Source organism: Rhinopithecus roxellana, chromosome 11 (genome assembly GCF_007565055.1).
Source record: "Rhinopithecus roxellana isolate Shanxi Qingling chromosome 11, ASM756505v1, whole genome shotgun sequence".
In the NCBI taxonomy this organism is placed as follows: Eukaryota; Metazoa; Chordata; class Mammalia; order Primates; family Cercopithecidae; genus Rhinopithecus; species Rhinopithecus roxellana.
This window is the reverse complement of record NC_044559.1, coordinates 63,997,832-64,011,818: the sequence shown is the minus strand read 5'-3', so window position 1 is coordinate 64,011,818 and position 13,987 is coordinate 63,997,832. Positions and strand designations below refer to the sequence as shown.

Below are 13,987 nucleotides of genomic sequence, written 5' to 3'. Positions count from 1 at the left end.
TCTCCTTTTGGGGAGCAAGATGTCTTTGGAATTCTTATGGGAAAAAAAAGTGGGTTTTCAATTTGCCAATGCACTAGATAGCATGCAGAGATATGAACAAAAAGTTTATCTTGCCATTGCTGTGAATTTGGCAGCAATCTTGGTTCTATGGGACTCTGGCCCAGGCTGCTTAGGTATTCAGAATCTTGCTTAGTGTCTCTTTGGGACAAACAAACCAAAGAGGGAAACAGGATAGAACAATATTAAAGAAAGAAAAGCTAATCGTGTGTGTGTGTGTTTACAGATAAGAAAATGGGAACCAGAGAGAACAAAACTTTTAGAAAATGAAATTTCAGCACTAGGTTGTGTGTTCATTGCCAGGAGTCTAAGCTGGGCCCTGCAAGGGACTAACCAGTTATGATAAACTGCTTCACCTCTATGAATCTCAATTTCCTCAGCTGATAAGTCATTTGGAATAGGTTGACAGATCTCAACCCTCACTGCACATTCGAATCAGTCAGGTAAATTTCAAAAATAATGCTAACTATGCCCCATCCCAGACCAATCTGAACATATCCTTAGGTACAGGCCCCCAGCTCAGTATTAAAAAGAAATCTTCAGGCTGGGCACAGTGGCTCACACCTGTAATCCCAGCACTTTGGGGGGCCAAGACAGGCAGATTACTTGAGGTCGGGAGTTGGAGACTAGCCTGACTAACATGGAGAAACCCATCTCTACTAAAAATACATAATTAGCCGGGCATGGTGGCACAAGCCTGTAATCCCAGCTACTTGGGAGGCTGAGGCAGGAGAATCGCTTGAACCTGGGAGGCGGAGGTTGTGGTGAGCCGAGATCGTGCCATTTCACTGCACTCCCAGCCTGGGCAACAAGAGCAAAACTCCGTCTCAGAAAAAAAAAAAGAGAAAGGAAATCTTCAGGTGATTTTGATGCAGACCTGCACCGGGAACCAGGGCCTCAATTATCCCTAATGTCTATTGTATGTCTGAAATTCTCTGACTGAGAGACATGGGACTCAATCCCTGAACCCACTTCCTGTTCTGTGAGGCCCAGATTCAGTATTTTACTACTCCATGCCTTGTTTCCTCACCTACACATCGGGTAATCAGCTCCTCAGTCTCCTCTTCATCACAGGATGATATGGAAAAAGAATGTTATTCTGAGTGTATTTTTTTAAAATTATAATATGGACAGATGCTAAGCCATGTCTGTTGAAGGATCTGAAATATCCAATCACAGCTTATTAAGGAACAGGCTCCATAGAAGTTGATGCTGTCTTTTCCAAGGTCATCTCTTATAGGCTAAAATCTCTTGTCAGCTTGCTAATGACCAGGTAGAATAGTATCTAGTGACCTGGGTACCTAATGAAAAGCTGATTTCTTGTTAGAAACCAATTCAGCCCCTAGGTGGTACTACTTCCTTGGGCTTCTCTGTCTCCTCAGTAGTCCTTTCCATCAGTTTGTACTGCAGAAGTTGCTACTGTACTTGTTTTTTGGTAATCATAGTTAAATGAAGGCACTGTAGTGACATGAAAGATATACAGATGCTTTCATGCTAGGATCATAAAAACCAAAGGCTTAACTGAAGTCATCAATCCATTTCCATTTTCCTGCATCTTTGATTTTCCTTAGATTTTTTCAGATAATCATAAAAGCCAAGTTTCTAGATATTTCTTTTTTTAATTTATAATTTAACATTTAACAATTGGAATATCTCTGCTAACTACATGTTATATACTCTTTTGAATGTATTCAATCAGAAAGATATTTTTAGCTATAGCCTATTTTCTGAGGAATGTAATTCTCAGTGTTCTGACCACTGTATGAAAACTATTTTGTTGGCTTCTGAGATTTTTCCTAAACTGCTTCCAATCACATCCATGGAGAGAGGACTCGGACTCCAGAAATTCTTCGTTGTAAATGATTTGATGACTTACATATCTTCTCATGAAACTTCAAGAGATCTCTCAGCCCACGATAGCACTCAGCCCACCTTGACCCACAGTTGGGTTTACTGCAACCTATTCAAGTAATACTAGAATTTTTATCAGCTACATTTCAGGCATATTTTGAAACAACTACAGACACAAGAAGTTTCAGAAAAGAAACAAAATTAACAAAACACCTCCAGAATGGTGCTAAGTAGAGTTTAAGAATTTTTTTTTGGCCAGGTGCGGTGACTCACACCTGTAATCCCAGCACTGTGGGAGGCCAAGACTGGTGGATCACCTGAGGTCAGGGTTTTGAGACCAGGCTGGCCAACATGGCGAAACCCGTCTCTACCGAAAATAGAAAAATTAGCTGGGGTGGTGGCACCCACCTGTAATCCCAACTACTCAGGAGGCAGAGGCAGGAGAATCACTTGAACCCAGGAGGCAGAGATTGCAGTGAGCTGAGATCACGCCACTGCACTCTAACCTGGGTGATAGAGCAAGACGCTGTCTCAAAAAAAAAAAAAAAAAAGGAATTTTTTTGCATTTTTTTAATAAGCTATATCCTATTAAACACGTAGAGTCAAATTATAGTGCATTTGAAAATCACTTGGAATCCTTCCCCCCATGTGATTTTATCCACCATTCCCTGCATATTTTGGATCCTTTGTCTCAGTTTGCTGTACTTTTTAGATACTGCTATTTGCCCTTTTTATCCAAACATTTTATTATTATACATGGTCAAGCAGAGAGAAAAGTTGAGAGTATTTTACAATGAACGCTTGTGTAACTAGCTTATACAGTTAACATTTTACTATATTTACTTTATTACATATCTATTCATCCACTCATTTCTCTATCCACTCATCCTTTTATTTTATATTTTCTTTTGCATAAAAGGGCCTTCAGTACAATTAATTGATAAAACATTTAGCATACGTTTGTGAATTGCTTTTCTAAATATAAATTTGGTTTTATAACTAGGCAAAATAACTGACATGGTTGCAAAAACAAACACAGAGAAATCTGGCTCCTATTGCTGTCCCTTTCCTTTTTCCTCTTTTTCTTATTGGTAACCATTACAAAATTTCATTTATCTGTCCACTGTTTTCATTTTAATATAAGCTGGTAGATATAAGTTTTATATACCCTCCAATTTTTTCTCTCTTCTTCGCTGGCCCATATTGCATGTAGAAGCCACTGATAAAAGCAGCTCTTTAGATGATATTCAGCCAACCAATACATAATTGTTTATTGAATCCCCCTTACGTTCCCAGGGTATGGTGAATTGATGTTGTTAAAATAGTTTATTTTTATTTGTTTGTTTTATTTATTTATTTATTTTTTGAGACAGAGTCTCGCTCTGTTGCCCAGACTGGAGTACAGTGGCACGATCTCGGCTCACTGCAAGCTCCGCTTCTGGGTTCACGACATTCTCCTGCCTCAGCCTCCCAAGTAGCTGGAACTACAGGCGCCCGCCAGCACGCCTGGCTAATTTTTTGTATTTTTAGTAGAGACGGGGTTTCACCATGTTAGCCAGGATGGTCTTGATCTCCTGACCTCATGATCCGCCCGCCTTGGCCTCCCAAAGAGCTGGGATTACAGGCGTGAGCCACCGCGCCCAGCCTAAAATAGTTTTAAGACTTACCTGGTGCTCATCCAAACACATACACCACCCCCCCCCACACACACACACTCTCTCTCACACACACACACACACACACACTCATATACCACAGACTCATAAACTCTATTAAGTAGACTCAGTTGCTAAGGGAAAAGGTTTTGGCTCCAGTACCTGGAGTGGTGGGAAGGTTTCAATATTAATTAATGAGTGAATTTGATTCAATACAACCTAATTTCCTGACAACTTACTAACTAGCTGAGTAATTTTACTTCAGTTGTGATGAATTCAACCAAGAGGACTATAACTCTCTTGTTACTTCTTTTTGCCAAGAGTAAGCAGTAGCTAAGGAGCAAATAGCTATCAGTTTACTAACAATTACAGAACTGAGCCAAACAAAAGCTTAAAGTTGTCCAGTTAGAAGAACATTGCCTCTGTGTTTTCTAATTAGTAGAGATATGTCCTCAGATTTCTCATTTAGATTAATTCCATGACTGGAGGCAAATCTCCCCTACAAGAAGCTCTGTGGCAGTTACAGGTAAGGAATGCAGAGGCCAGGTGAGCCTGAATCACACCTTGTTTACAGGAAAAAGTCAACAGTAGTTTCCTCTGGTTAAATTTAATAAGTATGTTCTTTGTTTAGTATCAACAAACTTGAAAAAAGTGTTACTCCTGTGCTTTCCAGGTGTCATCGAAATGACTCCACTCCCCTGCCATGTCTCCCCACTCTCCCAAGTCTCCATCAATAGTCAATCCCAGCTCTCAAGGATCCAAGTAACGTAAGTCAATCTTCCAATCCCATGGCCTATAGTAGTAAATGCCTCCCTAGTATTTTTTAAAATTCTTGGTAGGAAGTGATACATGGTGGCATGCACTTATGGTTTTGGCTACTCAGGTGGCTGAGGAGGGAAGCTTGAGGTCAGGAATTTAAGGCTACAGCGTGCTATGACTGTGCTTGTAAATAGCCACTGCACTGTAGCCTGAGCAACATCACAAGACCCTGACTCTCATAAATAAATAACAATTTTAAAAATTCTTGGTCAGGTTTCTATTCCCATCACTTCCTCTGCTTCAGGCCTTCTAATGCTGTGTAAGTTGGTTCTGCATTTTTCTATTTGAAACCAAACATAAAATACACATCTTTTGAATATCACCAATAAAATACACTCCAAGAATTTGTGATCTTAGCAAAGCTCTCAGGTGTGATCTTAGATGTGTGATTTTAGGTGTGATCTCAGGTGTGAATAAATGTCCAGCAATGTGTTTGGGTCACGTAGATCCCTTGTGATTACCAGCAGCTGGACACATGTAAACAAAAATTTGAGTTTATTTTAAGGTTTTAGGCCTGGCTCACTGACCAGCAGGTCTTGGCTACAGTAGGGCCTTGGGAAATAGAAGTCCAGCTAGAATGCTGTAGAACTCCTGAAATTCCCTCCTTTCTAACCCTTGTCTTTGCTCATTTGTTTTGCTCTTAGGTTTTGTTGCAGGTCAGTGACCCTGGCCACATGGAATAGAAACCTTCCATGTTTAGGTCTCCTTTGTTTAGGAGACTGAGGATGAAAACTGCTCATTCCAAAGGCAAAATTTTAAGGAAAATGATTCTTATTGTCCCAGCAGATGTAGTTGCCTAAAACAGCATTAATAACCCTTGGTCAATGAATGCAGGGATGTGTTGTGGAAGAATAGCTGCTCCTGCTGCAGACACATGGATTGAAGAGAAAGCAATGAGGGGGGTGGCCAGGCAATAGAGTATGTGTTGTACCAAAGTATTTTGTATTTCATCAGGTTAGACATTTTTGAAGGCAGCAATTGGGAAGGACTGTTGTCTGAATCTCAAATAATGGGATTAAGAAACTATGATTAAGTATAGCGTTTATTTGAGCACAAAGCTTGAGGGTAACCACTCAGGAAACACAGACACCTAATGATTGGAGTTAGCATTCCAAAGTGGGGAAGTTAAGGTTTAACTTACACAGGCAGTAAACAGGGTTGCAGCATTTTCCATATAAGCAATTTGATCGATTATTACTTGCTACATTCCAAGAAAGATTGCTTTACCATTCCGTCAGGAGGGATGATACTTTCAGGGCGTCTTGTGTCTGGTGCCACAAGGCCTTTCTTGATCATTTACAGGAAAAAGCAGAAGTTGCAGTTGCATGCTACATAACTCAGGCCACACAGCCACATTCCTCTCAAGGCTCAAAATAAGGTAAAGTTCCAACAGCTTTAAGTTTGCATTATTTAATTTCATAGTTGTTCTATTTAGTTATAAGACCATTAAACGGATAATGGTGACCTCTGTGTTAAAACATAGGGTTCAGGTCAGCAGCCAGCCTCAGAGCCCTCTCATAGCACAGCAAGGCATCACTTACTTCTCCTTTCAATTTGTGGATGAGCCCAAGGAGGCTGACACTTTCCACAACCCGTACATTCCGGTGAACACATCTTTTAGCCAATTTCTCCAAAGCATTGAGAAGTTTTTCCCTGGAATAGGACATTTTTTCTATTTTCAAACCTTTTAAATAGTGGGTGATTGCTTTATCTTCAGATTTCCCATGATGTTCTTGGAAAGAGCCATAGCGGTAATGAATCTCTTGCTTTAGCTGATCGTCAAAGATCTTCATGCGTAACACTTTCTGAAAATGTTCCTCAGCCTTTCTGTGGTGGCCTATTTCTGCATACATTTCAGCCAGGTCAACATAGGCCATCTCAAATGTGGGCTTTAACATTATAGTCTTTTCAAATTTGCATATAGCCAGTTGAACCAATCTGTTCACACTTTCCCTATCTTGCCCTCTAGGCTGCCAGTTTGTAGCTTCCTTGATTTGGATCATTTGTGCCTTGTAGCAAAGCCCCATTTGGTGATGCAGGAAGGCAGAAGTGGGTGTTGTCTCCAAGGCCATTTTTAAGAGCTCAAGAGCTTTATCCACAGACCCTTTTCTTCGATAAAACTTGGCTGCATATCGAAAGACGTAGGTCTGTGAAGACATACTGGTCAGAGCTTCTTCAATGTACTTTTCTCCTTCAGCTTCCTGTCCTCCATCCTGGAGCTTCAGGGCAAGGAGAATCCTAATATATACATCATCTGGATTTAGCCTGACAGCTCGTTTTAGGACGTGCAGAGAAAATGTCTCATTCCTCTCTGCTGCTATGTTAAAGTTATCCAGGCGATAGACAGTGATCGCATACCCGGTATTGAATTCAGGGTTTTCAGGGTCCCCTTCCAGAGCCTTTTCAAAGCAGGCCTTGGCCCGTCCATAATTCTTCCCTCCACACTTCATCAAGGCCCATCCTTCCTCACAGTCCATCTCTGGACACTCCATTCTATAGCAGGAAGGATTTGCAAACTTCTTGCAAGTGTTCTCCACCTTGTCCAGGTAAGTCTCGGCTTCTGCCAGTCTGCCCATGTGGTAATACACCCAGGCAAAGTTGCCCCAGGTCACCAGACTTCTCATATCTGCTTGGTTGGCATGTTCTTTCTGGATTAAGTCTTCAGCCTTTTTCAAGGTCACCAGGGCTTCCTCATTCTGGCCTTCCAGGTGTTTCACATAGGCTAGTAGGCTGTGTATTCCCACATTGTATTTGGTATCCAGGAACTGAATCTCTTCCCAGATCCTGTTTTCTAAATCAGGAATTTCAGGGGCTTCAATTAACAACTTCCATGTAAAGTGACATCTCAGCTGAATCAGTCTGTCTTCGATAAGCTTTCCATCAGATTCTTCACTGTAAAAATATGCAGGAATTAATTACATTTTGGGAAAGTGTTCAGTCCACTAGAAATGAAGCCAGCACTTCAAATAGTCAAATATTCTCTGTCCTATTATCCTTGCCTCCATTATCTGCTGCCTCTCTGGGTTCTATGGTCATGTCACTGGGAAAGTGAACAGGTTGACATAAAAACCATGGGGAAATGCTAATCATCTCGTAGTGCCAACAGATAGGTTATGTGAAGTCTAAAGTCAACTCAAAAGAAGTTAATTCTGCTAACATCAAAATAATCTCAACGCCACCCTCAACATTGCAAAACCCATCTTCTTTCTGCTTCCTCCCGACTTTGCAGTGCGTGACTAATGCTGTCAGAAGAAATGTGGAGAGAAGGTTCACAGAAAGGTGGGTTCCTTACTCATCTTTTTCATGTTCTCAACACGTAAACACATTTTGGTTTTCTCTCCTCCCATGAAGGGTTCTGAGTAAAATATGAGAGCTGAATACGGTTTCAAATGCTGGACTTCATGAATGCTCAAGCCAGGTTGGAGAACGTGGTAGTGTTTCCTATCTCCTTGGCCTGTGTGAACTTACTCAACCGATCCTAAATGGAGGGGTTCCAAATGGGTGGAATCACCTCATAATGGCAGCCTTACTAATGGGGACAAAAGGAGAGGCATGAATGAACATTACATAGGGAAGATGTGTCTCTTTGAAGAAGTGGCACGTCCCACTTTTGTAAGTCAGTGTTTCTGATGTCAGGTAACCCTGAAGCCTAGTGGAGTACAGGCTATCAAAATCTCAACAATTAGAGTAATCCATCAGCCACCCATGAGGAAGAGAGAATAATATGAGGTCAGTGGTACCAGAAGGGTATTTTCCCCCAATAGTTCACGCTCCTCTGAAGTGGAACTGAAGTCCTAGTCTCCCTATAAGAACATGAATGAAGAAAAAGACATTTGTCCTTAATAGTTGAAAAAGTGGTCCTCACATCCTGTGTAAGTATATTTGCTTCTGTGTTCTCAACTAATTACCTACCTTATAGTCTATACTTGACATGTTTTCTATCCATTAGGCCCAAGGAAGGATCCCAGAGAGGACCATTATGAAATTTTCTTTTACTCTCTATATAGCAATGTATAGCAAAAATAATTTTTATATGAATCTTGACTCAATATAACCATAATATAATATAACCGCAATCTAATCACAAATAAACAGACTATGAAACATTCTTTTTTGAAAATAAAGGGAAAGAAGAAGTTCATGGCCAGGTGGGGTGGCTCACACCTGTAATCCTAGCATTTTGGGAGGCCGAGGTAGGTGCATTGCCTGAGCTCAGGAGTTCAAAACTAGCCTGGGCAACATGGTGAAAACTCATCTCTACTAAAAGTACAAACAATTAGCCAGCGTCGTGGCCCACGTCTGTAGTCCCAGCTACTCTGGAGACTGAGGCACAAGAATCGCTTGAATCTGGAAAGTGGAGGTTACAGTGAGCCGAGATCATGCCACTGCACTCCAGGCTGGGCAATAGAGCCAGACTCTGTCTCAGAAAAGAAATTAATAATAAAGAAAAGAAAGGAAAGGAAAGAAAGGAAGAAAGGAAAGGATTCACAGGATAATGAATAGCACCACAAAGTTGGGCAGAGGATACTCAGGCTTATGACTGCCGCTTCGAGCATAGCTGGCAGCTCAATACAGCCCTTACTTTTCCCTCAGAGTCTCCCCCTAAAAAACCCCCTACTATGCTTAGACCTTCCTTGAGAGCATTCCTGCCCACAATCCCAAGCCATCTTCTCCATCCTTGAGTCTGTGGAATATGAGAGTCCTGGCACTGTCTGTTCTTGCTTTAGGATAGCACTGTGTAGTTGACTGCTGAGATGAGGAGTTCCAGAAATCTTCCTTCCAACTGTGGCCCAGGAAGATTACCCAATGAAACCTGTGTGTGGAGGTGTGTGTGTGGGACATATGCTGGGTGAGGTGGGGTCAGGAGTAAGTAAAATCAATATTCTGCTTAAGAACCCTCACTGAAACTAGTCACCACCCATAAAGAAGATGGAATCAGCAAGAGTTTTTGACCCAAATCCTCCACTCATGCCCACTGTAGCCTGTGCTATGATAAGAAGAGGCACTACCCAGGGAAAATAATCCACACACGCTTCCATTACTCTAGAGCTGCTGGAATATTTGAAGATAAGCCATTCCAAGTTTTCTAAATATGTACCCAATCTCAGTGTCTCAGCTGCTGGCCCACCGAGCACATTTGTGAGCAGTAGAAAGAGATCAGTCTTCCTCTGAGAGATCTAATCATGGTCATGCATTGATAGATGGAAAAAAGTATACCAGATTTTGTCTTTCACTGAGACTGTAGAATTTCAAGTGCACAGCTTACACAACCTTATAAGGCTGCACTGCCAAATTCCAGAAGAGAATTATAGCTCTTTCTTATAGGTGGTTGTTCATCAACATGTATTTTCTTGACTTGGGCCCTGGGAAGACTACGGAGTAGACTATCACCCTAGAGGTGTCCTCACTCTCTAAAACAGAAATGCTGAGAGCCTAAAGTCCTCCTTTTACCTGGCGAGCATACAGAAAGTGCTGTTATTAGTAGTATACATATTGTCATCAAATTAGGCCCCAGTGTGGTGGCTAATGCCTGTAATCCCAACACTTTGAGAGTTCAAGGGAGGTGAATTGCTTAAGCCCAGAAGTTCATGACCAGCATGGGCAGCACAGCGAAACCTTGTCTCTCAAAAAAATACAAAAATTAGCCAGGCCTGGCGATTCACACCAGTAGTCCCAGCGACTTGGGCTGAGGTGAGAGAATCACCTGAGCCTGGGTAGGTGGAGGTTGCAGTGAGCTGTGATCATGCCACTGCACTTGAGACTGGGTGACAGAGGGAGGCCCTATCTGAAAAAAAAGAAAAAAAAAAAAAAAAGATAAGTTCGTGCATGTATGTAGTGACCTAATCCCTGTATGCATGTGGCGGACAGGGACTCATCACCATATTTTGTCAGGCATTTCCTTGGATCTTGTCCACTTAAACTCCACTTAAGCTGTCTTGATGAATAAGCATGAATGGAAGGAGGAGCTCAATCTGCTCCTTTATCCCTGAACCAGTGGGATCAGGAGTATTCTGACGTGGGCATTATTCAGTCTGGGATAGTCCAGATTCCCCTTAGGCCACCTCAGGTCAGTGGCTTCTAGAAACATAGGCACAGGCCATTGCAAAACCTTTCACACAGACTAGCTACCAAGGCAGCAGGGAATGAAAGGCTTGCTTTCTGTCAACTCCACAGATGCAGACACAACTAACACCTTTTTTTTTTTTTTTTTTTTTTGAGACAGAGTCTCACTCTGTTGCCCAGGCTGGAGTGCAGTGGCACAATCTCGGCTCACTTCAAACTCTGCCTCCCAGGTTCACACCATTCTCCCACCTTAGCCTCCCGAGTAACTGGGACTATAGGCGCCCACCACCACACCCGGCTAATTTTTTGTGTTTTTCAGTAGAGGTGAGGTTTCACTGTGTTAGTCAAGATGGTCTTGATCTCCTGACCTCGTGATCTGCCCGCCTTGGCCTCCCAAAGTACTGGGATTACAGGTGTGAGCCACCGTGCCCAGCCACAATTAGCATCTGATGACCAGGGGCCCATTATATTAAAAAGAGAGACTTGGGTACTCTTGTGGTGAATTTTTTTGCAATCCTTCACTTGTAATTTCTTCTCAAGACTGGTCTATGTGTTTGCTAGAAAGGGATCTCAAAAGAGGAGTCCCTTTTTCTGTAAGTTCTTCCTCTCCCACTGACTGCAACATCAGATGGGAGAACTCTAGCAGGTCAGAATACTTTTGAGTGAAAACATTCTCTGCAGGTCACTAGTCCTAAATATACCAGGAAAAAAAGAAATATACATTTTGTGGAACAAACATATCACAACGCCTACAAAATTTCTTATTTTCTAACATCTAGTATAGTGGTTTTTCAAATTTTAGCAGGCAACATGATCACCTGGAAAACTTAGAACACACAGATTGATGGGCCCCACCCTAGAGTTTTTGAGTCAGCAGGTTTAGGGTAGGGCCTGAGAATTTGCATTTCTACTACCTTCCCAGGTGATGCTGATGCTGCTAGTCAGGGGACCACACTTTGAGAACAGTTAATTCAGTGAAAAGTAAATTTCATAGTAATCACAGTTTCATAGTTTCACAGTAATCACAAAATTTGACTTGGTATCAAAAACAAACAACAGAAAAACAGCCATCTCTGAAAGCAGCTTTTTTTCCCACCTGAATTTAACCAAATTATCAAATAAAAAGAAAAATAGCTGCTTCTTCTCACCTGGATGCTTAAAAGGATCTCAATGCTCTTGCCCTGACTGGTCCCCATGCCAGTCTCCTCTCTAGGCTCAGGCCTCTGTTCCCTGGTGAACAGTCTTTAAGTGTTGCCTGGGTAATTGTCCCTCTATTAGAAAGTGCTACAGAAATATCTTATTTGGAAATAAGATATCCATACTCTTTCTCGTTTATTTCCTTAAGAACGTTGCTGCTCTTATTAAGTCAGTTGCCCTTACTAAGCGAGCTCTGTAACAGGAGTTAGGAAACTTGCCTCTGTACGTATATTCTCATCTTGCCCCTCTGGATCTACTTTCCTACATTCTTTGCCATGCTCTGTGCTTGGGAAGCTGGCTCTGGATTTTATTAACTCCAAAACTCTTTTATTTTTTACTTTCTTCTGGGGTTGACCCACTGGGGAGCACCAGCCAGATATTCAATTGCAGGAGGAGGTGAAGGTTGTGTTATTAATTCTTAAGCTTCCAGTGTGCTCTGCTTGAGGTTGTCAGTGATTTTTTCACCAAAGGCCTCTTGAGAAGCCCCTCCCCTACAGCTATAGCTTAGAGTCTCCTTGGGTCTGGTTCTCTGCTCTTGCTCCTGTAGGCCCAGGATTATCATGTTACCACTGTTGTAAAACAACATGCCTCCTCCCTCTGCCCTGCAACCAACAAGCACCATCTCCTGTTGATTTCCCTAAACTTTGCCCATATCGTCTTAAATAGCCCCCTTATTAAGCTCTTCTCAGTTATCATGTTCAGGGTCAGAACCACCAGTGGGACAACTCCCTTAGGAGAAGGCCTGTCAAAAACTGGCCCTTAAGGAAAGTTTTAGAATTTCAAAGTGTGCAGAAATAAGGTCAATGAAGCAGAGAAAGCCTTTACCTCATGATGCTGTGAAGATAGTAGTGCTTTGGTTCAGGCTTGGAGGCTCCTTCAAGGTTTGTCCACAGCGTTTTAGGGCTTCTCAGATAAGCTCGCTGCTTATATATGGGAGGTATATCCAGGCAGTTTTTTACACCCTTGATGCTCAGTGAATTGGCAGGGTGAAAATGACACAGAGAGAGAGGGGTGTCTCTGCTTTGATTACAAAATACATGCTGAGTTTTGGCAGCTAAGAGGATGTGTGTGTGAGAAGCAGTTTTGATATGCAAATTCCCTTGCTGGGGTCAATGTGGTGTAGGAGATAGAGGATAACTGGACCTTATGATGACATTCAGTGTTGTGGAAAAACCAGTGGCAGACAGGAACGTATATTTTTGTGAATCATGTCAGACTCTGTTGTCAAACTTGTTACTATCACATGTATCCAGCCAGGTGGTTCCAGGGACTTCTACAATGGAAGCTCCTTAGACCAGAGTCAGTGGTTTGTGCCTAAAAGAATACTGTAGAAAGTCATTGTCAATTTGTGGAAGAATGAGGTTGCAGATGGTTAGGTCTTCTTCTGTGGGGCTGTGTTAGGCAAAACAACTCCTTCTCAATTTTGAGATATTGGTCTGTAAGAAAGGTCCCATACTGGTTACATCCTCCAGCGGCATTTGCATTACTGCCAACCCTGACTATAGTGGAGGCTACTCAAGTGTATTGACTGTTTTGATGATCTTTACTGTTCGCCATCAGTGGTTTAAACAATGTTTTAGCTGGTCAGTAGAGAAACATACGCAATGTACTCAGAGAATGTGATTGGGTCATGGGGGTTAAAAATCTAAATCCAAATTCACATAGTTCTTCTGAGTTGTCCTTATGTTTCTTCTGTTTCTACTGCTTTGAAGATTATGTGTTACAAAGCAACAACCATCAGAGAGTCAATCAAACAATATTCACATGTTTAATGAAAAATTTATATGATACCAAGGCTGATGTAATTGCCCACACAATTAGCAGGGAAAAAGGAAAATTTTGAAAGCTGCTATTCTGAATTACTCTTGTGAATTGTTACAACATCATCCTGTAAGTTTCTGGATCTTGGTTTTGTAAGGGGTAAGATAAGCAAAAGGGCAAAGACTGAGAGCGATTTCCCTTTAAGTGAATATTTCAAGGTAGGGTTATTAACTTCATTACTGTCTTCTCATAATTGCCAAATGAAACTGTAGCCTGGCTGTGCTGTTTCTTCTTTGTCTTGGGCCTGTAACTAGACTATATTTCCCAGGATCTCATGTGGTAAGGTGTGGTCATGGGCATGGGACGGGAGGCTGTCAAGAAGCAGAAATGATTCTATAATTGGGTATCTTAAATTGTAACTGGAAAAAGAGAAGACTAGACCAAGGCTACAGATGTAATTTGGAAGGAAGCAGCAGTCACTCATATTGGCCAGTTTAAGGGGCTGCTTGATTATTTTTGAATCCAGTTGGAAAATATTCATATTTTTGTCTGCACTCAGACATGATTACAGAATGGCCTTGTAT

At 41.8% G+C, this 13,987-nt stretch overlaps 1 protein-coding gene across 1 annotated transcript; it reads right to left on the bottom strand.

Annotated features, from left to right (window-relative positions):
* Positions 1 to 5,380: 5,380 nt before the first annotated feature.
* LOC104659331 (interferon-induced protein with tetratricopeptide repeats 1B) lies at positions 5,381 to 12,654 on the bottom strand. Its single transcript, XM_030941496.1, has 2 exons — positions 12,468 to 12,654; positions 5,381 to 7,274 (listed from the first exon to the last, which is right to left on the bottom strand). The coding sequence occupies exons 1-2, from the start codon at positions 12,470 to 12,472 to the stop codon at positions 5,855 to 5,857; spliced, it is 1,425 nt and encodes a 474-aa protein (XP_030797356.1). The 5' UTR covers positions 12,473 to 12,654; the 3' UTR covers positions 5,381 to 5,854.
* Between the last annotated feature and the right edge of the window lie 1,333 nt (positions 12,655 to 13,987).